Source organism: Zea mays, chromosome 5 (assembly GCF_902167145.1).
Source record: "Zea mays cultivar B73 chromosome 5, Zm-B73-REFERENCE-NAM-5.0, whole genome shotgun sequence".
NCBI lineage: Eukaryota > Viridiplantae > Streptophyta > Magnoliopsida > Poales > Poaceae > Zea > Zea mays.
This window is the reverse complement of record NC_050100.1, coordinates 122,048,486-122,072,614: the sequence shown is the minus strand read 5'-3', so window position 1 is coordinate 122,072,614 and position 24,129 is coordinate 122,048,486. Positions and strand designations below refer to the sequence as shown.

Here is a 24,129-nt window from a genome sequence, read left to right as displayed (position 1 = left end):
CCCAAGACTTAGGGGGAGAATGATGGAATAAGTCTTGAGTCTTGAGCATCTAGAGGACAGCCTGCTTTTGACTGTCCTCTGTAGTCCTTTAGCATCTAGAGGACAGCTTGACTGTCCTCTGTAGTCTCTTTAGCATCTAGAGGACAGCAGTCGCTTTTTGACTGTCCTCTGTAGTCGCTTTAGCATCTAGAGGACAACAGTCGCTTTTGACTGTCCTCTGTAGTCTCTTTAGCATCTAGAGGACAATCCTGTTGTGTAGTGTGTGTGAGAAGGTGTGGTAGTGCAGCCCCTAGGGCTATAAATATGTGTCCCCAACCCCTCTAAGGGTATGACATTGTGTAGTGTTTGAGAAAATAAACAGAAAATTGCCCCAACTCATAGTGTCATCCTCTTGATGAGAGTTAGAGTCCCTCTACTTACACTACCAGCCCTAGACACCCAACCATGCCATAACAGTAGATCAAGTAAATTTACTATAGTCATCAATGAAACGACATAGTATTTTTGTCGACCAAAAGATTCTGGTGATGGACCCTGGACATCAGAAACCATGAGCTCTAGAGGTTTTGAAGAAACACTAGTTGACACAGGGTAGGGAAGCTGACGACTTTTGGCCTGTTAGCATGCATCACGAATTGACTTATCTAAATCTGATGCACTAGAACAAGAGATTTTATTCTAGCTAGCTATCTTTTAAATAATCTGAAAGATTGAATGATCGAGATGGCTATGCCATCAATATGGGGACATCTTGACAGTGCCAAGAGCTCCTCGCCACTGACTAGACATAGACAAAGGATAGAGCCATCTTCACATCTACCTCGAAGTAGTACCTTCCTTGTGACTAGATCCTTAAATTAAAAGCGATCAGGAAAATACTCAAGTGAGGCACTATTATCAGAAAAAATGATGAACAAATACCAAATTCTTTTGGGCTTGAGGAACATGAAGGATATTATTAAGATGTAAAGATTTGATAGGGGTATCAATAACAACATTGTTATAGTAACTGTGTTTGTGTTGTAATGGGGTCTTGTGTAATGGGCTTAGGCCCAACAACTCTATTATAAATACACCACCCAACCCTGGTTAGGGTTAGGATTTGTTCCAATATGGTATCGGAGCCACCCACCCAGTACGAGATCAAGGTGGGCGGAGCAAGAGTCATCGTGCTGAAGGACCCAGTAAGGGGCTGCGTGTCCCACTCGCCACCCCAAGGGACCCACGAGGGCATAGGAGAGGGGGCGGGGGAGGCAGGAGACCCAGCTGGAGCTGAGGTGGAGCGTCCTCTTGGTGTCCTCTTCGGCGCTCTCCCCCTAGCCGTCGTGTACTCGTGTGTCCGTGGTGCGCTCGCCGATCCCAACTGGCGGCATTGCCATGGAGGAGTATGAGGCCCTGCAGGCGAACCATACTTGGGACCTGGTGCCATGCCCCTCTAACGCCAATATGGTCACTGGAAAATGGGTCTTCAAGCACAAGTTGAAGGCGGATGACTCTCTAGATCGGTACAAGGCTCGCTGGATCCTGCGGGGCTTCACCCAGCGTCCTGGGATGGACTATGACGAGACCTTCAACCCCGTGACGAAGCTTGGCACCATCCAGACTGTTCTGACTTTGGCTCTCTCACGGACCTGGACAATGCATCAGCTCGATGCCAAGAATGCCTTCCTCCATGGCTTCCTGACAGAGACGGTGTGCCTTCCTCCATGGCTTCCTGACAGAGACGGTGTACTGCTCTCAACTAGTGGGCTTTGTGGATCCGGCTCACCTGAACATGGTTTACAAGCTCAATCGGTCCCTCTATGGCCTCAAGCATGCTCCCTGAGCTTGGTACAGTCGCTTCACCACCATCTTGCTTTCACAGGGCTTTGTCGAGGCTAAGGCGGACACCTCCTTGTTCGTCTTCCGTCGTGGCCTGGATATACCTCCTCTACGTTGATGACATCGTCCTCACGGCCTCCTCCCCTGACATCTTGCGGCGCATCATCTCCTCTCTCCAGTAGAAGTTCGCGATGAAGGACTTGGGTGAGCTGCCAAGGGAGGTGTCGGCGGCGGCTGTCAAGGGAGGACCGACGGATGGGATGGGAGGGAAGAGAAAGCTAGCTCGATATCATATTGGAATATTTGAAACCCTAACGCGGGGTTGGGTGTATATAATATAGAGCAGTTAGGTGGGGCCAAGTCCATTACAAAGGGGTGATCAGGTAAATACAAGAGGATCCTAGTCTATCCCTAAACATGAGTCTAACAATAGGCCTAAATAGTTTGGACCTTTAATGACACCAAAAACAAATTTAGGGGGTGTTTGGTTTGATGATTCACTCCATCCAAGATGAGATGGTGCATCATGAGTCAATTCCTCAAATTTGGTTGGATGACCCCAATCCTCATGTTAGTACTAACTAACTACCTATGAGGAATGAGGTGCTGATAGATCAACTCATTCTATTCCAGAAACCAAACAAAAAAGTGAGGAGTGAGGAGATGATAGACTAGTTTATTCCTCCAACCAAACACCCTATTAGAGACCCAGATGACACAACCATACAAGTATAAGCACTGCAATGTGCAGATTGAAAGTTTAGAGACCTGGATGATACAAATTTTACAAGTTTAGGGACCCGGATGATACAACGCTAAAAATTTAAGGACCGGTAATGTATTTTACTCATCTTACATCCTTGCTAGCACAAGAGTCTATGAAATCCTCGAGACCATTGCTGTAATTGTAAAGTTTTATTGGGTTGTTCTGAATTCTGTCCTTTCAGGTTAAGATGGCTGTACAGTACATGCGGCGAATCATTCAGAAAAGAGCTAAGTTTGACATAATGGATCTAAATGTTTTAAGGGTATACTTCCTAAGACATTATCTTTCCATAACATAATTTGACACCTTGGAACCTTAATACAAAACAAAGAAGAATTGAACTCATGATGGTCGCAAAACTGTCTTTTGCTTGTACAAGTCATGTTTATATTTTGCATTGTATTATCCATGTCATGCTGCTGTAAAATTGAATATAATAGTACTGATAAATGATAACAGTAAGCTATTTGTTTAATTGCTTTTAATATGGTAGTGTCATCATAAATTCCTTCTGTATATCTTTTATGCAGTCAGATTCACTTCAGATTGTAGATTTGCATTCTCCATGTTGGATGTTTTCTAATTGTAGAATTTCCACCAAAATTCTGGAAAACCTTGTTTATTTCCATGTCTGTATTTGGCATGCATTTATTGAAAATCTCCTTAAATAGCTCTGAGCAATTTTAGAGTTGAGGTTTTGCATTATCTGTTCTTTTTCTTTTAACCCAAAGACTGTTTAGTTTGGGAGTTTCTCTTTTCTAGGTTGTCAATAGTAACCAACTGACCATCTGGTTATTGCCAGGATTGACAATTTTACACCTCTCTGGTCCTTAATTAGTCTGAGTCATTCATTGTGAGATCTCTGTATGTTGTAACTACTGTAACTTTGAAAGAACTTGCTTATACTTCAAGTCAACCTAACTGTTCTCTTGTTCATAAGCAGTTGGCTCCCAAGATGTTTATCCCTGTACTATTTGGACATGGTCTGAATGATATGTTTATTCAGCCTCACCATTGTGATCGTATTCACCAGGCATATGGGGTAAATGTTTATTCAGCCCTCTTCATAAAAGTTAACTAGCATATTGTTATGGTCGGGCAGACATACAAGAGAAGGGATAAGGATGGTGAGTTCTAGGCCGCCTGAAGGGATAAGTTTGCTATAGGGGAGTTTGTTAAGATAGAGATTCAAGCTGTTTAGATCAGCCTATTTGTTAGGAGATTTCAGTTGGTTCAAGCTGTTTAGATCAGCCTATTTGTTAGGAGATTTCAGTTGGCTATAGGCCTATATAAGTAGGACTTTTGTAATCTGCCAGATAGGCAAGAAGTAATAAAGATATTATTGCTCCCTGCCCCTTGTTCACCTACCAGCCTCTCCTCTCGGGCAGCCACGGCACCTGGACCATCTTCCAGGCGACGAGCCACCACGCCCCGCCCTCCAGTTTCCCACCAGTACAACCTGCGCAGTACCGGCCGTACCAACCTGGTATCGGAGCTGTCGGGCTCAGAAGTGTCACCAGCAGCCACCGTCGGGGACACTGAAGCCGGAGATCTTCCACCGGCGGCTGTCCAGACCAGCGAGATGGCGGATTTGAAGCGGATGATGATGGATTTCCATCGTCAGATGGTGCAACAGATGTCATCCCTAACAGCTCGGATGGCTGCAATGGAAGGGGCCTCATCTTCAACGCCGTCGGTTCCCAACCCTCCAGGTTTTCCGTACGGGATGCCAGGATTCGGCGGCATCCCGCCAAGAACCACCTCGCCGCCAACCACCGCCCTTGCAACCCCGGCCACATCCTCCGTCCCCATCCACCAGATCAACTTTCCGCCATCACCTTCACCGCTGCCCACCTTCTCCACACCCCCTCGCACTTCCACGATCGACTACCATGCGCCGCCGCCGCCCCATATTCCAAGATTCCACAATCTGGAACTGTCCCTCTTCGACGGCAAAGAGGATCCGCTCGGATGGCTCAATCGATGCGAACAATACTTTCGCGGTCAGCGCACTGTTGAAGAAGATAAGGTCTGGTTAGCCTCCTACCACCTGACGGGCGCAACACAACAATGGTACCATCTGTTGGAACGCGAGGAGCCTTCCCTGTCCTGGCCACGTTTCAAGAATCTGTGCCACCAGCGGTTTGGTCCTCCCCTCCGACAGAATGCCCTCGGCGAGTTGGCCCGGCTATCTTTTCGGACGACGGTGGAAGACTACCAAGATCGCTTCATGGCGCTGCTCTGCCATGTGGCTCCCTTAGCACCAGAACAGCAGGTGCAGCTGTTTACTGCGGGACTCCCTGACCTGATTCACATCGATGTGGAGCTGCTCAATCCGCCAGATCTCAATACGGCACTCGCAACAGCACGGGCATACGAGCGCTGATCACAGAGCTTGCCATGGGGTCACATGCCAGCAGGACAGAGGCAGCCACGGTCCACACCTCACCCTGCAGCTACGGGAACATCAGTTTCAGAGCAGTTAACCAGCTCAAAACCCCCCAGCAGTCGACACAAAGATTCAAACGCCTGACACCCACGGAAATGGCCGAGCGACGCAAGCAAGGCCTCTGTTACAATTGTGATGAGCAATATGTCCGGGGCATCGTTGTCAGCGTCTCTTCTATCTGGAGGTCTTGGATTATGATGAGGACATGCCGTCCGAAGAAGAAGACCCAGCACCAATAGAGCCTGTGCTCTCACTCCATGCTTTTATGGGAACCTGGACAGAAGACAATGCAGATTGTGCTCTCTATACATGGCCATCACCTGACAACATTGCTAGATTCAGGCTCCACACACAATTTCCTCGACCTAGCCTCATTGAAGCGACTGGACATCACCATGGGACCAGGCCCAGGCCGTCAGGTGACAGTCGCTAATGGCGAAAGAGTGGCCTGCAAGGGATTCACAGAGGGCATTCCAGTCGTCATCGGCCACGAGCATTTCGCAATACCCTGCTACGCCATTCCATTGGACAGTTTCGATGTCATTCCAGGGGTTAATTTCCTCCGTACGCTGGGTCCAATCTTATGGGACTTTGACGACCTCTGTATGGCATTCTGGCGTGGGGGTCGGCGGGTCTTTTGGAAGGGACTTGGGTCACCACGCAATGACATCCATGAACCAGCCACTCGTTCACTACATATGGCAGACCCTCAGATGATGGAGCAACTATTGCAGTCATTTGAATCAGTGTTTCAAGAACCACAAGGATTTCCCCCAGCCCGCCACTGTGATCACAGGATTCACCTAAAAACAGGGACACAGTCAGTGGCTGTTAGACCGTACAAGTATCCACAACTGCAGAAAGATGAATTGGAACGACAGTGCACAACTATGCTCACACAAGGGATTATTCGACCCAGCACATCAGCATTTTCTGCTCCTGTCCTTTTGGTAAAAAAAGCAGACAATTCTTGGCGCTTTTGTATAGATTATAGAGCTTTGAATGACTGCACAATAAAAGATAAATACCCAATACTCGTGGTTGATGAACTCTTAGATGAACTCCATGGGGCACACTACTTCACCAAATTGGACCTCCGCTCGGGGTATCATCAAGTACGGGTACATCCCGAGGATGTGGAGAAAACAACTTTTCGTACTCATCATGGTCACTTCGAATTTCTGGTTATGCCATTTGGACTGTCCAATGCTCCCTCAACATTTCAAAGCTTGATGAATGAAGTCCTAGGGCCATTCCTGCGGCGGTTTGTGCTCGTATTTTTTGATGATATACTGATTTTTAGTACTACTTGGACCGAGCATTTACGCCATGTTGCAGCAGTCTTGGTCACCCTCCGGAGCAATAGCCTATTTGTCAAACGATCCAAATGCATATTTGGGGCTAGCTCCATTGCATATTTGGGACATGTAATATCAGCACAAGGAGTGGCCATGGATCCAGATAAGGTAGAAGCAATCATTACCTGGCCGCAGCCACTCTCCGTTCGAGGGTTGCGTGGATTTCTGGGTCTCGCAGGGTACTACAGGAAATTTATACATAACTTCGGAGTCATAGCAGCACCCCTTACACAGCTTTTGCGCAAAGAAGGCTTCAAATGGACTGAAACAGCCGAGTCCGCCTTTGCAGCCCTCAAAACAGCATTAACAGAAAGCACCTGTACTCCAGCTACCATCATTCACCAAAGACTTCATGGTTGATTGTGATGCATCCGGCACAGGCTTTGGGGCAGTCCTTCATCAAGGAACATGAGCCATTGCATTTTTCAGTCGTCCTTTTGCAGCAAGACACCACAAATTAGCAGCATATGAAAGAGAGCTTATTGGTCTCGTACAAGCAGTACGACACTGGCGGCCATATTTGTGGGGACGCCGCTTCATCATACGGACAGACCACTATAGTCTCAAGTTCCTCCTCGACAAGCGACTCTCCACAATCCCGCAGCACCAGTGGATTAGTAAAATCCTTGGGTTTGATTTCTCTGTCTAGTACCAGCCAGGTCGCCTCAACACAGTAGCAGATGCACTCTCCCGTCGCAATGCGGACACCCTTTTCTCTGCAACTCTATCGGGGCCAACTTTTACCCTCTATGATGACCTCCGAAGGGACACTGCTAGGGACCCAGACTGCCAGACCATGTGCACCCAGATTCGAGAGGGGACATTATCTCCTCCATGGCGTGTGCAGGACGGTCTCATTCTCCATGGCCGACGCATTTACGTGCCAACATCATCAGATTGTTAGACGGCACTGCTGCAAACAGTCCATAATGCAGGCCATGAAGGGATTCAGAAAACACTTACCAGACTAAGGGCTGATTTCTATATCCCACGGGACAAAGCTCGAGTTCGAGAGTTTGTTAAGTCTTGTACAACATGTCAACGCAACAAAACAGAGCATCTGCACCCAGCAGGCCTCTTACAGCCATTGGACATTCCCTCACAGGTGTGGGCAGATATCTCAATGGACTTTGTTGAAGGATTGCCACGAGTTCATGGAAAATCTGTGATCCTGACAGTAGTGGATCGATTCTCCAAATACGCCCATTTCATTGCACTCAGTCACCCCTACACCGCAGCTTCTGTTGCCAGGATCTTCTTTGCGGAAATTGTTCGTCTTCATGGCATTCCCTCATCTATTGTGAGTGATCGGGACCCAGTCTTCACTAGCCATCTATGGAAGGACTTATTCAAGCTGACTGGCAGCAAACTCCGGTTAAGCACTGCGTGCCACCCCCAAACAGATGGTCAATCGGAAGTCGTCAATCGCACAATTGCTATGTACTTGCGATGCATCACAGGAGATCGACCTCGTTCCTGTCTGGACTGGCTTCCATGGGCGGAATATTGCTATAATACATCCTTCCACTCAGCGCTGCAGACTACACCATTCAAATTGGTATACGGACGTGAGCCTCCGGCACTGGTACCATACCAACAGGGCACGGCGCAATCCCAAACCGTGGAAGACCTGCTACAAGACCGAGACAATTTCCTGGCAGAGGTGCGGGACCGCCTTCTTCAAGCACAAGAGCATGCCAAGCGTTGGTATGACAACCATCACCGGGAAGTGACTTTTGAGGTAGGAGACTGGGTCTGGCTTCGACTCCTACATAGGCCAATGCGCTCCCTGGTTGACAAAGCACACAACAAGCTGGCACCAAAGTATGCAGGTCCTTTCCAAGTTTTGGAACGAGTCGGGTTAGTAGCCTACATGATGGAATAAGTCTTTAGCATCTAGAGGACAATCCTGTTGTGTAGTGTGTGTGAGAAGGTGTGGTAGTGCAGCCTCTAGGGCTATAAATATGGGTCTCGAACCCTTAGATGGGTATGGCATTGTGTAGTGTCTGAAGAAATAAACAGAAAATTGCCCCAACTCATAGTGTCATCCTCTGATGAGAGTTAGAGTCCCTCTACTTACAATTGGTATCAGAGCCAAACTATCCTGCAACCTAAACATCTCTTGCTCATCTCCTTCCCGCGTCTCTCCCCACACTCAGTCGGCAGCAAGAGCTCCAACTGTTCCTTCCTCTCCTGCTCAGACGAGCAGCCTTTCGTCTGAGACAGCCTCTTCCACACGCAGCATCCCCTCACTAGCCCACCATGTCCCTACGCCCGGCCACTTCGAGTGCGCGGCGCCAGCAGGAGGCCGAGGTCGCCGCGACACAAGAACGCGAGCGAGCAGCGGCTGCAGCGACAGCGGCGAGGGCAGCACGGTTGGCGGCGGCGGAACTGGCAGCGGCGAGAGCGGAAGTAGAAGCAGCGGAGGCGACGGATGCTGCACGTGCGGCGGCAACAGAGCTCGAGGTTCTGCGTGGCAGTAGAGCTGGCAGCTCTGCTTCTGTCGACGACAACACCGACGAAGAGCTCAGGCTGGCGAGGGAAGCAGCGCGAGAGCAGGCGGCACAGTGGACAGCCGCGCATCCCCATGGGGGCGCGCGTGGCGGCAGCCCGGATAGGCGCCGACGCGCCGACGACGCTCCATGCGGGGGCGCACGCGACGGCAGCCCAGACGGGTGTAGACGCGCCGGCGGTGCTCCCGGCGGCGGCGACCGAGTCGACGGAGATCGCGGCCTCTACAGGCGGCGCGGTTCTCCCTCCCCGGATCGGTACCATGGTCGCCGCATGGTCCAGGCCATTGTCAGAGACATCGGTCCCGGCGGTGGGTGGCCTACCCTTACCAAGACCAACTACGTCGAGTGGGCCGCGGTGATGAGGGTACGGCTCCAGGTTTGCCACATGTGGGAAGCAGTTCGTTACGACGACGTCGACTACCACGAGGATCGGCGGGCGCTGGATGCCCTCATTGCTGCAGTCCCGCCCGAGATGCAGTTTTCGCTTTCCCAGAAGCGGACTGCCAAGGAGGCCTGGGACGCCATCGCTGCGACCCGCATCGGCAGCGATCGTGCCCGCAAGACCACACTGCAGGCACTTCGCAAGGAGTGGGAGAACCTAACCTTCAAGCCAGGTGAGGATGTTGATGACTTTGCTCTCCGCCTCAACACTCTGTTGCAGAAGATGGTGCAGTTCGGCGACGACACCTACGATGAGGAGAGAGCTATTGAGAAGCTCTTCCGTTGCATCCCCGAGAAGTACAGGCAGATTGCTCGCTCGATCGAGTCTCTGCTAGACCTCTCCACGATGACGATCGAAGAGGCGATTGGTCGCCTCAAGGTGGTCGACGGCGACGAACCACAGGCTCTCTCTGGGCCTATCACTATCGGCGGGAAGCTACATCTCACTCGGGAGCAGTGGAAGGCCTGCCAGGGTGACAAGAAGAAGGGGGAGTCCTCCTCGACACGAGGCCGCAAACGCGGCAAGCCGCGCAAGGCGCGTGGAGGCGCCCAGGCCGGGGCGCGAGGACATGCTGAGGGTGGTACACGTGGAGGTGCCCAAGGCGGCGCCGTCGGCAACAAGAAGCCGGCACGAGACGACGGCTGCCACAACTGCGGCAAGCTTGGCCACTGGGCCAGGGATTGTCGGCAGCCACGACGTGGCCAGGCCAACGTCGCACAGGCGGAGGCGGAGGCGGAGGAGGAGGCCCTGCTCCTGGCACATGCAAGCATCGAGCCATCTCCAGCGGCACCGGCCGCAGCGGCACTCCTCCACCTTGATGAGTCGAAAGCACGCGCTTTCCTCGGCGACGGCTCCAACAAGGACATGATCGAAGGATGGTGCCTCGACACCGGCGCCACTCATCACATGACCGGCCGACGGGAGTTCTTCACCGAGCTTGACTCTAGCGTCCGAGGCTCCGTCAAGTTTGGGGACGCCTCCGGTGTAGAGATCAAGGGCGCCGGCTCAGTCGTCTTCACCGCCACGTCTGGTGAGCACAGGCTGCTCACCGGAGTCTACTACATCCCCGCGTTGAGAAACTCTATTATCAGCTTGGGACAGCTGGATGAGAACGGTTCGCGCGTGGAGGTCGAGCACGGAGTCATGAGGATCTGGGATCCCTCTCGTCGCCTTCTTGCCAAGGTACGCAGGAGTGCAAATCGGCTTTACATCCTCAATGTGAAGGTGGCACAACCTTGTTGCCTTGCTGCTCGTCGAGACGACGGGGCATGGCAGTGGCACGAGCGCTTCGGGCACCTTAACTTCGAAGCCCTGAAGCGGCTCAGCGCCAAGGAGATGGTACGAGGCCTGTCGTGCCTTGACCATGTGGAGCAATTCTGCGATGTCTGCGTGTTGACAAAGCAGAGACGGCTCCCCTTTCCCAGCAGTCGAGCTTCCGAGCCAAGGAGAGGCTCGAGCTCGTGCATGGGGACTTGTGTGGCCTGGTGACACCAGCCACACCAGGAGGATGACGCTACTTCTTGCTGCTCGTCGACGATCTCTCCCGCTACATGTGGGTGATGATCCTTAGCAGCAAGGGAGAGGCTGCGAACGCCATCAGGCGTGTGCAGGTCGCTGCGGAGGCGGAGTGCGGCCGCAAGCTGCGCGTGCTGCGCACCGACAACGGCGGCGAATTCACGGCGGCTGAGTTCGCGTCGTACTGCGCGGATGAGGGCGTTCAGCGCCACTACGCGCCGTACAGCCTGCAGCAGAACGACGTCGTCGAGCGGCGCAACCAGACGGTTGTGGGGATGGCTCGGGCTCTCCTCAAGCAGAGAGGAATGCCAGCTGTCTTCTGGGGAGAGGCGGTGGTGACAGCGGTTTACATCCTCAACCGCTCGCCCACCAAGGCTCTCAACGGGATGACACCGTACGAGGCTTGGCATGGGCGCAAGCCGGCGGTCTCTCACCTACGGGTCTTCGGCTGCCTCGCGTTCACCAAGGAGCTTGGCCACATCAGCAAGCTCGACGATAGGAGCACCCCGGGGGTGTTCATTGGCTACGCGGAGGGCTCGAAGGCCTACCGCATCCTTGACCCAAGAACACAGCGTGTGTGCACGGCGCGCGACGTAGTGTTCGACGAAGGGCGAGGATGGGCGTGGGACAAGGCGGTGGACGACGGCACGACTCCGACGTACGACTTCACCATCGAGTACGTCCACTTTGAGGGAGCTGGGGGAGTAGGCAACTCTTCTCCGAGCAGGTCTACCCCAGCCCCCAAGTCTCCACCGACTCCAGCGCCAAACTCTTCAGCTCCTGCTACAACGAGCTCTTCACCACCACGCAGTCCAGCCACGACTCCGGCTACAGCGAGCTCTTCGCCACCACGTACTCCAGCACCGACGGTACCCTCTCCGGGAACGTCCTCTTCGACACTAGCTCGTGTCGAGCACGACCCAGTGGAGCTCGTGACCCCTCTGTCCCGCGACGAGGAGCACGTCGACGCGTGCTACGACGGCGAGCCGTTGCGGTATCGAAGGGTGGAGGGCCTTCTCCTCGACCCGTCGGTGCCGGGCCCTGCGTCTCGCATTCTGGCAGGAGAGTTGCATCTTGCATGCGACGATGGTGAGCCTCGGTCTTTCGCGGAGGCCGAGAAACATGCGGCTTGGCGTGCCGCGATGCAGTCGGAGATGGACGCGGTTGAGACGAACCGCACTTGGGAGCTCGCTGATCTCCCTCATGGTCATCGCGCGATCACCCTTAAGTGGGTGTTCAAACTGAAGAGGGATGAAGCCGACGCCATCGTCAAGCATAAGGCTCGCTTGGTGGCACGCGGTTTCTTGCAGCAGGAGGGGATCGACTTCGACGATGCCTTCGCCCCTGTAGCACGGATGGAATCCGTGCGACTCCTCGCGCTGGCAGCCCTGGAGGGCTGGCATGTTCATCACATGGATGTCAAGTCGGCGTTTCTTAACGGCGACTTAAAGGAGGAGGTCTACGTACACCAGCCGCCAGGTTTTGCGATACCTGGCAAGGAAGGCAAGGTGTTGCGCCTGCGCAAGGCCCTCTACGGCTTGCGACAGGCACCAAGGGCGTGGAATGCCAAGCTGGATTCCACGCTCAAGAGGATGGGCTTCATGCCAAGCCCGCACGAGGCGGCCATCTATCGGCGGGGCAATGGAGAAAATGCCTTGCTGGTGGGTGTCTACGTCGACGACTTGGTGATCACCGGCGCCAAGGATGCAAAGGTGGCAGCGTTCAAGGAAGAGATGAAGGCCACCTTCCAAATGAGTGACCTGGGGCATCTCTCCTTCTACCTGGGGATTGAGGTGCACCAGGGAGACTCCGGGATCACACTTCGCCAGACCGCCTATGCCAAGCGCATTGTTGAGCTGGCTGGGCTCACCGACTGCAACCCAGCTCTCACTCCGATGGAGGAGAGGCTGAAGCTGAGTCGCGACAGCACGACGGAGGAGGTGGATGCTACTCAGTACCGGCGTCTTGTGGGGAGCCTTCGCTACCTCGTCCACACACGGCCTGACTTGGCATACTCCGTCGGCTACGTTAGTCGGTTCTTGCAGCGACCGACGACAGAGCATGAGCAGGCTGTGAAGAGGATCATCCGCTATGTTGCGGGGACTCTCGACCACGGTCTCTACTACCCGAGGTGCCCTGAGGAGGCACACCTTGTCGGGTACAGCGACAGCGACCACGCCGGCGACATCGACACTAGCAAGAGCACAAGCGGGATCCTCTTCTTTCTCGGCAAGTGCCTCATTAGCTGGCAGTCGGTCAAGCAACATGTGGTGGCCATGTCCAGCTGCGAAGCCGAGTACATAGCGGCGTCCACTGCTTCGACTCAGGCGCTCTGGCTGGCTCGACTGCTCGGTGATCTCCTCGGGAGAGACACTGGAGCGGTGGAACTCAGGGTGGACAGCCAGTCCGCTCTGGCATTGGCCAAGAACCCCGTGTTCCATGAATGGAGCAAGTGATGGAATAAGTCTTGAGTCTTGAGCATCTAGAGGACAGCCTGCTTTTGACTGTCCTCTGTAGTCCTTTAGCATCTAGAGCATCTAGAGGACAACAGTCACTTTTTGACTGTCCTCTGTAGTCGCTTTAGCATCTAGAGGACAACAGTCGCTTTTGACTGTCCTCTGTAGTCTCTTTAGCATCTAGAGGACAATCCTGTTGTGTAGTGTGTGTGAGAAGGTGTGGTAGTGCAGCCCCTAGGGCTATAAATATGTGTCCCCAACCCCTCTAAGGGTATGGCATTGTGTAGTGTTTGAGGAAATAAACAGAAAAATTGCCCCAACTCATAGTGTCATCCTCTTGATGAGAGTTAGAGTCCCTCTACTTACAATTGGTATCAGAGCCAAACTATCCTGCAACCTAAACATCTCGTGCTCATCTCCTTCTCGCGCCTCTCCCCACACTCAGTCGGCAGCAAGAGCTCCAACTGTTCCTTCCTCCCCTGCTCAGACGAGCAGCCTTTCGTCTGAGACAGCCTCTTCCACACGCAGCGACCCCTCACAAGCCCACCATGTCCCTACGCTCGGCCACTTCGAGTGCGCGGCGCCAACAGGAGGCCGAGGTCGCCGCGGCACAAGAATGCGAGCGAGCAGCAGCAGCGGCTGCAGCGACAGCGGCGAGGGCAGCACGGTTGGCGGCGGCGGAACTGGCAGCGGCGAGAGCGGAAGTAGAAGCAGCGGAGGCGGCGGATGCTGCACGTGCGGCGGCAACAGAGCTCGAGGTTCTGCGTGGCAGTAGAGCTGGCAGCTCTGCTTCTGTCGACGACAACACCGACGAAGAGCTCAGGCTGACGAGGGAAGCAGCGCGAGAGAAGGCGGCACAGTGGGCAGCCACGCATCCCCATGGGGGCGCGCGTGGCGGCAGCCCGGATAGGCGCCGACGCGCTGACGGCGCTCCTGGCGGGGGCGCACGCGGCGGCAGCCCAGACGGGCGTAGACGCGCCGGCGGTGCTCCCGGCGGCGGCGACCGAGTCGACGGAGATCGCGGCCTCTACAGGCGGCGCGATTCTCCCTCCCCGGATCGGTACCATGGTCGCCGCATGGCCCAGGCCATTGTCAGGGACATCGGTCCCGGCGGTGGGTGGCCTACCCTCACCAAGACCAACTACGTCGAGTGGGCCGCGGTGATGAGGGTACGGCTCCAGGTTCGCCACATGTGGGAAGCAGTTCGGTACGACGACGTCGACTACCACGAGGATCGGCGGGCGCTGGATGCCCTCATTGCTGCAGTCCCGCCCGAGATGCAGTTTTCGCTTTCCCAGAAGCGGACTGCCAAGGAGGCCTGGGACGCCATCGCTGTGACCCGCATCGGCAGTGATCGTGCCCGCAAGACCACACTGCAGGCACTTCGCAAGGAGTGGGGAACCTGGCCTTCAAGCCAGGTGAGGATGTTGATGACTTTGCTCTCCGCCTCAATACTCTGTTGCAGAAGATGGTGCAGTTCGGCGACGACACCTACGATGAGGAGAGAGCTGTTGAGAAGCTCTTCCGTTGCATCCCCGAGAAGTACGGGCAGATTACTCGCTCGATTGAGTCTCTGCTAGACCTCTCCACGATGACGATCGAAGAGGCGATTGGTCGCCTCAAGGTGGTCGACGGCGACGAACCATAGGCTCTCTCTGGGCCTATCACTATTGGCGGGAAGCTACATCTCACTCGGGAGCAGTGGGAGGCCTGCCAGGGTGACAAGAAGAAGGGGAAGTCCTCCTCGACACGAGGCCACAAACGCGGCAAGCCGCGCAAGGCGCGTGGAGGCGCCCAGGCCGGGGCACGAGGACATGCTGAGGGTGGTGCCCGTGGAGGTGCCCAAGGCGGCGCCGTCGGCAACAAGAAGCCAGCACGAGACGACGGCTGTCACAACTGCGGCAAGCTTGGCCACTGGGCCAGGGACTGTCGGCAGCCACGACGTGGTCAGGCCAACGTCGCACAGGCGGAGGCGGAGGAGGAGGCCCTGCTCCTGGCACATGCAGGCATCGAGCCATCTCCAGCGGCACCGGCCGCAGCGGCACTCCTCCACCTTGATGAGTCGAAAGCACGCGCTTTCCTCGGCGACGTCTCCAACAAGGACATGATCGAAGGATGGTGCCTCGACACCGGCGCCACTCATCACATGACCGGCCGACGGGAGTTCTTCACCGAGCTTGACTCTAGCGTCCGAGGCTCCGTCAAGTTTGGGGACGCCTCCGGCGTAGAGATCAAGGGCGCCGGCTCAGTCGTCTTCACCGCCGCGTCTGGTGAGCACAAGCTGCTCACCGGAGTCTACTACATCCCCGCGTTGAGGAACTCTATCATCAGCTTGGGACAGCTGGATGAGAACGGTTCGCGCGTGGAGGTTGAGCACGGAGTCATGAGGATCTGGGATCCCTCTCGTCGCCTTCTTGCCAAGGTACGCAGGAGTGCAAATCGGCTTTACATCCTCAATGTGAAGGTGGCACAACCTTGCTGCCTTGCTGCTCGTCGAGACGACGGGGCATGACAGTGGCACGAGCGCTTCGGGCACCTTAACTTCGAGGCCCTGAAGCGGCTTAGTGCCAAGGAGATGGTACGAGGTCTGCCGTGCCTTGACCATGTGGAGCAATTCTGCGATGTCTGCGTGTTGACAAAGCAGAGACGGCTCCCCTTTCCCCAGCAGTCGAGCTTCCGAGCCAAGGAGAGGCTCGAGCTCGTGCATGGGGACTTGTGTGGCCCAGTGACACCAGCCACACCAGGAGGATGACGCTACTTCTTGCTGCTCGTCGACGATCTCTCCCGCTACATGTGGGTGATGATCCTTGGCTGCAAGGGAGAGGCTGCGAACGCCATCTGACGTGTGCAGGTCGCTGCGGAGGCGGAGTGCGGCCGCAAGCTGCGCGTGCTGCGCACCGACAACGGCGGCGAATTCACGGCGGCTGAGTTCGCGTCGTACTGCGCGGATGAGGGCGTTCAGCGCCACTACTCCACGCCGTACAACCCGCAGCAGAACGGCGTCGTCGAGCGGCGCAACCAGACGGTTGCGGGGATGGCTCGGGCTCTCCTCAAGCAGAGAGGACTGCCAGCTGTCTTCTGGGGAGAGGCGGTGGTGACAGCGGTTTACATCCTCAACCGCTCGCCCACCAAGGCTCTCAACAGGATGACACCGTACGAGGCTTGGCATGGGCGCAAGCCGGCGGTCTCTCACCTACGGGTGTTTGGCTGCCTCGCATTCACCAAGGAGCTTGGCCACATCAGCAAGCTCGACGATAGGAGCACCCCGGGGGTGTTCATTGGCTACGCGGAGGGCTCGAAGGCCTACCGCATCCTTGACCCAAGAACACAGCGTGTGCGCACGGCGCGCGACGTAGTGTTCGATGAAGGGCGAGGATGGGCGTGGGACAAGGCGGTGGACGACGGCACGACTCCGACGTACGACTTCACCATCGAGTACGTCCACTTTGAGGGAGCTGGGGGAGTAGGCAACTCTTCTCCGAGCAGGTCTACCCCAGCCCCCAAGTCTCCACCGACTCCAGCGCCAAACTCTCCAGCTCCTGCTACAACGAGCTCTTCACCACCACGCACTCCAGCCACGACTCCGGCTACAGCGAGCTCTTCGCCACCACGCACTCCAGCACCGACGGTACCCTCTCCGGGAACGTCCTCTTCGACACTAGCTCGTGTCGAGCACGACCCAGTGGAGCTCGTGACCCCTCTGTCCCGCGACGAGGAGCGCGTCGACGCGTGCTACGACGGCGAGCCGTTGCGGTATCGAAGGGTGGAGGGCCTTCTCATCGCCCCGTCGGTGCCGGGCCCTGCGTCTCGCATTCTGGCAGGAGAGTTGCATCTTGCATGCGACGATGGTGAGCCTCGGTCTTTCGCGGAGGCCGAGAAACATGCGGCTTGGCGTGCCGCGATGCAGTCGGAGATGGACGCGGTTGAGACGAACCGCACTTGGGAGCTCGCTGATCTCCCTCATGGTCATCGCGCGATCACCCTTAAGTGGGTGTTCAAACTGAAGAGGGATGAAGCCGGTGCCATCGTCAAGCATAAGGCTCGCTTGGTGGCACGCGGTTTCTTGCAGCAGGAGGGGATCGACTTCGACGATGCTTCGCCCCTGTAGCACGGATGGAATCCGTGCGACTCCTCGCGCTGGCAGCCCTGAAGGGCTGGCATGTTCATCACATGGATGTCAAGTCGGCGTTTCTTAACGGCGACTTAAAAGAGGAGGTCTATGTACACCAGCCGGCAGGTTTTGCGATCCCTGGCAAGGAGGGCAAGGTGTTGCGCCTGCGCAAGGCTCTCTACGGCTTGCGACAGGCACCAAGGGCGTGGAATGCCAAGCTGGATTCCACGCTCAAGAGGATGGGCTTCATGCCAAGCCCGCACGAGGCGGCCATCTATCGGCGGGGCAATGGAGAAAATGCCCTGCTGGTGGGTGTCTACGTTGACGACTTGGTGATCACCGGCGCCAAGGATGTAGAGGTGGCAGCGTTCAAGGAAGAGATGAAGGCCACCTTCCAAATGAGTGACCTGGGACATCTCTCCTTCTACCTGGGGATTGAGGTGCACCAGGGAGACTCCGGGATCACACTTCGCCAGACCGCCTATGCTTGGCGCATTGTTGAGCTGGCTGGGCTCACCGACTGCAACCCAGCTCTCACTCCGATGGAGGAGAGGCTGAAGCTGAGTCGCGATAGCACGACGGAGGAGGTGGATGCTACTCAGTACCGCCGTCTTGTGGGGGAGCCTTCGCTACCTCGTCCACACACGGCCTGACTTGGCATACTCCGTCGGCTACGTTAGTCGGTTCTTGCAGCGACCGACGACGGAGCATGAGCAGGCTGTGAAGAGGATCATCCGCTATGTTGCGTGGACTCTCGACCACGGTCTCTACTACTCGAGGTGCCCTGGGGAGGCACACCTTGTCGGGTACAGCGACAGCGACCACACCGGCGACATCGACACTAGCAAGAGCACAAGCGGGATCCTCTTCTTCCTCGGCAAGTGCCTCATTAGCTGGCAGTCGGTCAAGCAGCAGGTGGTGGCCATGTCCAGCTGCGAGGCCGAGTACATAGCGGCGTCCACTGCTTTGACTCAGGCGCTCTGGCTGGCTCGACTGCTCGGTGATCTCCTCGGGAGAGACACTGGAGCGGTGGAACTCAGGGTGGACAGCCAGTCCGCTCTGGCATTGGCCAAGAACCCCGTGTTTCATGAACGGAGCAAGCACATCCGGCTGAGATACCACTTCATCCGAGACTGCTTGGCAGAAGGGAGCATCAAGGCGCGCTACATCAACACCAAGGATCAGCTTGCAGACCTGCTCACCAAGCCCCTTGGGAAGATCAAGTTTGTTGAGCTTTGCTCCAGGTCCGGGATGACCCAACTTTCTCACAAGACGACGCCCAAGACTTAGGGGGAGAATGATGGAATAAGTCTTGAGTCTTGAGCATCTAGAGGACAGCCTGCTTTTGACTGTCCTCTGTAGTCCTTTAGCATCTAGAGCATCTAGAGGACAGCAGTCGCTTTTTGACTGTCCTCTATAGTCGCTTTAGCATCTAGAGGACAACAGTCGCTTTTGACTGTCCTCTGTAGTCTCTTTAGCATTTAGAGGACAATCCTGTTGTGTAGTGTGTGTGAGAAGGTGTGGTAGTGCAGCCTCTAGGGCTATAAATATGGGTCTCCAACCCTTAGATGGGTATGGCATTGTGTAGTGTCTGAAGAAATAAACAGAAAATTGCCCCAACTCATAGTGTCATCCTCTGATGAGAGTTAGAGTCCCTCTACTTACACTACAGACTTCAGCTCCCAGCCGGCGCTCGTTTACATGATGTTTTTCATGTGGGACTCTTAAAGGCATTTCACGGCACTCCACCAACAGAGATTCCACAATTGCCCCCAACAGCACAGGGTCGCTTATTGCCAGTACCAGACAAGGTCCTACAGGCCAGTCTTCGGCGAGGCATTTGGCATGTTCTCGTCCAGTGGGGAGGCATGACTACCGAGCAGGCTACATGGGAACCACTGCAGAAGTTCAAGGACCAGTACCTAGATCATCAGCTCGAGGACGAACTGTTCTTGAAGGCGGGGAGAGATGTTATGGTCGGGCATACATACAAGAGAAGGGATAAGGATGGCGAGTCCTAGGCCGCCTGAAGGGATAAGTCTGCTATAGGGGAGTTTGTTAAGATAGAGATTCAAGCTGTTTAGATCAGCCTATTTGTTAGGAGATTTCAGTTGGTTCAAGCTGTTTAGATCAGCCTATTTGTTAGGAGATTTCAGTTGGCTATAGGCCTATATAAGTAGGACTTTTGTAATCTGCCAGATAGGCAAGAAGTAATAAAGATATTATTGCTCCCTGCCCCTTGTTCACCTACCAGCCTCTCCTCTCGGGCAGCCACGGCGCCTGGACCATCTTCCAGGCGACGAGCCACCACGCCCCGCCCTCCAGTTTCCCACCAGTACAACCTACGCAGTACCGGCCGTACCACATATATATTTTTTTTTGATAATGGAAAACAAATTCCAGCTTTTTGCACTTTCATGCATACAACCTTACAACTAAAAGTTACGATTCCATGACTATGAGAAGATAAAAAATATCTGTTTAGAACCATAAAAAATTAAGCAACCACAATTCTAGCATTGGATCGTCATCCATGGCCAATGAAGATCTCTATGGCCACCACCTCCAAGGATTGACAGATATTGAGAAATTCTTGGTGTGATTCTTCCTTCTGCAGTAGTCTCCAAAATCGGAGCCAATGGTTCCTCTGAAAATAACCTGAATAATTGACGCTATTGGTTTATGATTAAAAACGACGTCATTGCGGCAGAGCCAAATGTACCAAAACAATGCTGCAACTCCAATCAAAAGTTTTTTATGTACAGTTTCCTTGTTGGATTCCCAAGCCACCGTAATATGATTAATACTAGAGGGTCTATCTATATGGAAGGCAAAGAAAATGGTTATGATGCTAGATCATATTTAACAAAGGAAACAAAATCTAAATTACTCCCCTCACCTATGAACAATGTTCACATAACCTCCTAAAGTATTTTTAGTTCATTTTACCCCGACACTCTCGTTCAATTTACCCTTTAAAAAAATTTGTTCTTTTCATTTCTTCTGATTTTCGATTCAAAATTTGTTGGTTAGTAGCTAATAACATATATTACCCTAGAAAAATATATTATGATTTTTTTATAATTATTTTGATAGGTTAGAGATTAGATAATATAATAATTTTAATGGTACAAAACTAAATACAAATTAATGATGAAAAAATTTACCATATTTTTCTAACATAATTTATGACGTTCTCAATGACCTTAGAAATTATGAACTTGAAATTCAATTTGTACATATAGAAACGAAGAAGCCAAATGTCCCATAATAAGATTTGTCTTTTTTGTTTTTCCATATACAAGTTGAATTTAAAGTTTATATTTTTTTGGGTGATTAAGGACATCATAACTTATTCTAGAAAAATATGTTAATAATTTTTATCATTATTTTATATTTAGTTTTGTACCATTAAAGTTATTATCTTATCTAATCCTTAATCTATCAAAATAATTATAAAAAATATAATATATTTTTTCTAGGCTAAATTATGCTATTATCTAATAACCAACAAAATTTGAACTAAAAACTTGGTTTGTACATAAAGAAATAATAAGACAAAAAATTTAATGGGTAAATTAAACCAACTCAAAAGAGTGTCGGGGTAAAATAAACTAAAAAATACTTTAGGGGGTTATGTGAATATTGTCCATAGGTGAGGGGAGTAATTTGGACTTTTTCCTTTAACAAATAACATGGAGATTGGTAGTCGATTATTTCTGCTGCATATCTTGCTAGCCATTTTCTTAATTATTGCCTCATAGCCTGTTTGTGTGCAGGGGGATAAAAATATAATTAAATTTGATGGTGATCATAATTCTCCAAGACCTCAATCATATTATGATTCAGTTTCTATATTCTTCTACAAATCTTTGCATCCTCCTCTGCTGCCTGCAGCACGATCAAAGCTTCATATGGGAGCATTTAAAGTTGGTAACATAACCAATGAGGTAAATTAACGGAATACCTGTTGCAAAACTCCATTTGAATCAGAAACGTATCTTATATGGTTTGTCTTCTAAGGAACCACCTTTGTTTTCCCTCCTAATTCTTGCAGAATTTCTTCTTTGAAATCATCAATGGTCTACGGCCAGCAAACACTGCAGGTTGCAGTTCATCAACCGATGCACCTAACATCCCACATGGTGAGGTCTCAGCTCCCTGAGCTACTTTCTTGTAAATTGTAATGTTATAACAATTGGTTTTATACTGATTCTTTTTTACCTTTTTTTATTTCAGATGGCACATCTGTAATTGAATTGTTGTCTGATAGCATGAACCAACTGTCCATTAAGAATGAGAATCACTTGGTAAGTTTCTTGATATTTTGTCTGTGTCTGATGTGAAGACTTTTTTCCTTGCTCGTTTCCTTATCTGCATTCCATTAGCTGCAGGACTTTCTTTTAGATGAAAACCACAGCCTGCCAGAGATTGATAGTGATAGTGTTGGATCACGATTGCAGGTAAAGTTCACTTTATAACTTCAAGTAAGTTTACACAGAATTTGGACCCTGTATATTTTTAGTCAAGTCTAGCAATTTTACCCATGCGATGCATTCTCTTGCTTCCACTGGATTGTCCATTGTGTTAAATTGTTTATTGCAATATGTGTGATACAGAGATGCCCCATCAGTTAGGGTCCTAAGAAACACATTAGAAGTCTTGAGAACTGATGCTCATATACTTCTTGCTTGCAAATTGTCTGATCAGAAGCATTCCTTCCTTATAGGATAAAAGAAGTAGGCGCAATGAGGAGTCATTTTCATTCACAAGCTCTAACAGAGAAAGTTGGGGCAGATGTTCATCTTTAGGAGCAGCCAGTGATGAATCATTCTCAGGCGATAATAATGATAAGCAGGTGACACATTGCTTCAATTGCTTGACAATTTAGTTATCCAGTGTCTGATACGAATACCTTAATCAAAGCTATTGTTGTTACTAGTTGGCTTCTTTCTAACATGTGATATTTACCACTTCGATATCATCAATGAAAAAAGATTGTCTGATCTGGTTATTGGTTCGTGCATCATAGAATTTGACAGTCAAGGCTTTGGCTACGCCTGTAAGACAAAACCAGAGGCAAAGCCAGAGGAAACCGATTGAGAAAGCTAAGCAGAAGAAGATTCAAGCCCTATGGAAGAAGATTAAGCGCGAAAAGGTGGAGATGGGGGACAGCCTATCTTCGCGTTTGAAGATGTGCCTAGGGCAATCTCCGCAGCACAAGAGGAATAGATCGTCTGGAACCATTACAACTTCATAGCTCTGACAACTCTACTGAACCACTGATTGTCCACCATAGATTCTCCCTTATTCTGACCTACTCATTGCCACGTTGTAACCTATATACCCTAGGTGAATATATGCTACATGACCGCATTGTAGCATGCCAGGATGTTCGAAAGCTGAGAAAGCACTTGTATCATCTCTTGTAATTGCCTGAAACAAGTGTAATTGCCATCTCTGGCTCGTTGTCGCATGCAATTTCCTTTCCCCTCTTGCATCCTGTGGGCCTTGTATCATCTCCTGTAATTGCCTGAAACAAGTGTAAGTGCCATCTCTGGTTCGTTGTTGAATGTAATTTCTTTCTCTTGCATCCTGTAGTTTGCGGCGCTGCAACGCAACAACGGCATGGTGATGAAATGGAATGGTACAATGGGTTTGTTGTTTTCATCTTCAATCGCCATTGTTCGCAATTATATGGAAGGCTTTTATTCCGTGCTGTCTAGAGGATTTGTTGGACACGCTTAGGCCATGTTCGGTTCTACCCCAATCCATACGGATTAAGGGGGATTGAGGGAGTTTCAATCCCTAATAAGTCAAAATCCCCTCCAATCCGTATCAATCCCCTCCAATCCATATGGATTGAAAATAACCGAACAAGCCCTTAGGGTGTGTTTGGTTGAGGAGTGAGAAGAATGGAGCAGCTCTATTCTACTTTTTTGATCTCATGCGAGCGCTTTTTCACACGCGAGCGTTCTTCTCCCCTCTACACTCATGAATTTTCAACCAAACAAAGAACGGAGTGGCTCTACTCTACTCTTTAACCACACAAAAAATAAAGTGACTTGCCAAACGGAGAATATAATGACTATTCTCAAAAACTAGAATAAAACTATTTTATTTTAATTGACTCTCTAACCAGCCGTTAGTGACAAACTAGTAACCCAGCCGTTCTTGCATTGGTCAAAATTCCACGAGGTGAAACACTGCAACCACAACGTCCTGATCGGGTAGTTTATTGGATGTTCGGCTTGAGAAATTATGACACATTTCTGTAAACTAATCCCTTACAAGCACGTGAACAAGGAAAAGATTTAAATGTGGATTCATATCTCCATGTATTTGGAATTTAGAAAAAAAGTATTTGAAAATTTAGAGAAAAAGAAAAAGGATTTCCTTCTCTCCCCCCTTCCCACGCTCCCTTTCGGCATAGTCGGCCCGCGCGCGCCCCTTCCCCCCTTCCTATCTCTTGGACAGTTGGGTTCACGCATCAGCCCCCTTTCCTTCTTCCTCGCGTCCGTGCCGTGCCGCCCACGTCGAGCCACCCTCGTTTGGTTCCTTGCCAGAAGTGGAGCATGCTGAGACCCCCTTTCCCCACAATCTCGTTCGATCTCACCTTTCCGTTGGCGCGCATTTCTTTTCCTTTCTGCTTGTCGTTTATGAAAACCGGCGGAGCTCGATCCCCCCTCTGATTCCTG

At 51.9% G+C, this 24,129-nt stretch overlaps 1 protein-coding gene across 8 annotated transcripts in view; it reads left to right on the top strand.

The window, feature by feature from the left end:
- LOC100383953 (uncharacterized) overlaps nt 1-23,101 on the top strand; it is a 52,360-nt gene extending 29,259 nt beyond the window's left edge. Inside the window, exons 7-14 of one of the 8 annotated variants that reach the window (XM_008645904.3) lie at nt 2,769-2,849; nt 3,531-3,629; nt 21,211-21,381; nt 21,489-21,576; nt 21,671-21,741; nt 21,826-21,894; nt 22,161-22,289; nt 22,464-23,101. In XM_008645904.3, the coding sequence (XP_008644126.1) occupies nt 2,769-2,849; nt 3,531-3,629; nt 21,211-21,381; nt 21,489-21,576; nt 21,671-21,741; nt 21,826-21,894; nt 22,161-22,289; nt 22,464-22,691 (936 nt within the window). In that variant the 3' untranslated portion in view covers nt 22,692-23,101. Of the gene's footprint in view, nt 1-2,768; nt 2,850-3,530; nt 3,630-21,195; nt 21,382-21,488; nt 21,577-21,670; nt 21,742-21,819; nt 21,895-22,160; nt 22,290-22,463 lie in introns of all 8 variants that reach the window. The other 7 variants (XM_020537463.2, XM_020537462.2, NM_001176570.1 and 4 more) reach the window with 7 other exon arrangements.
- The last annotated feature ends 1,028 nt before the right edge of the window (nt 23,102-24,129 follow it).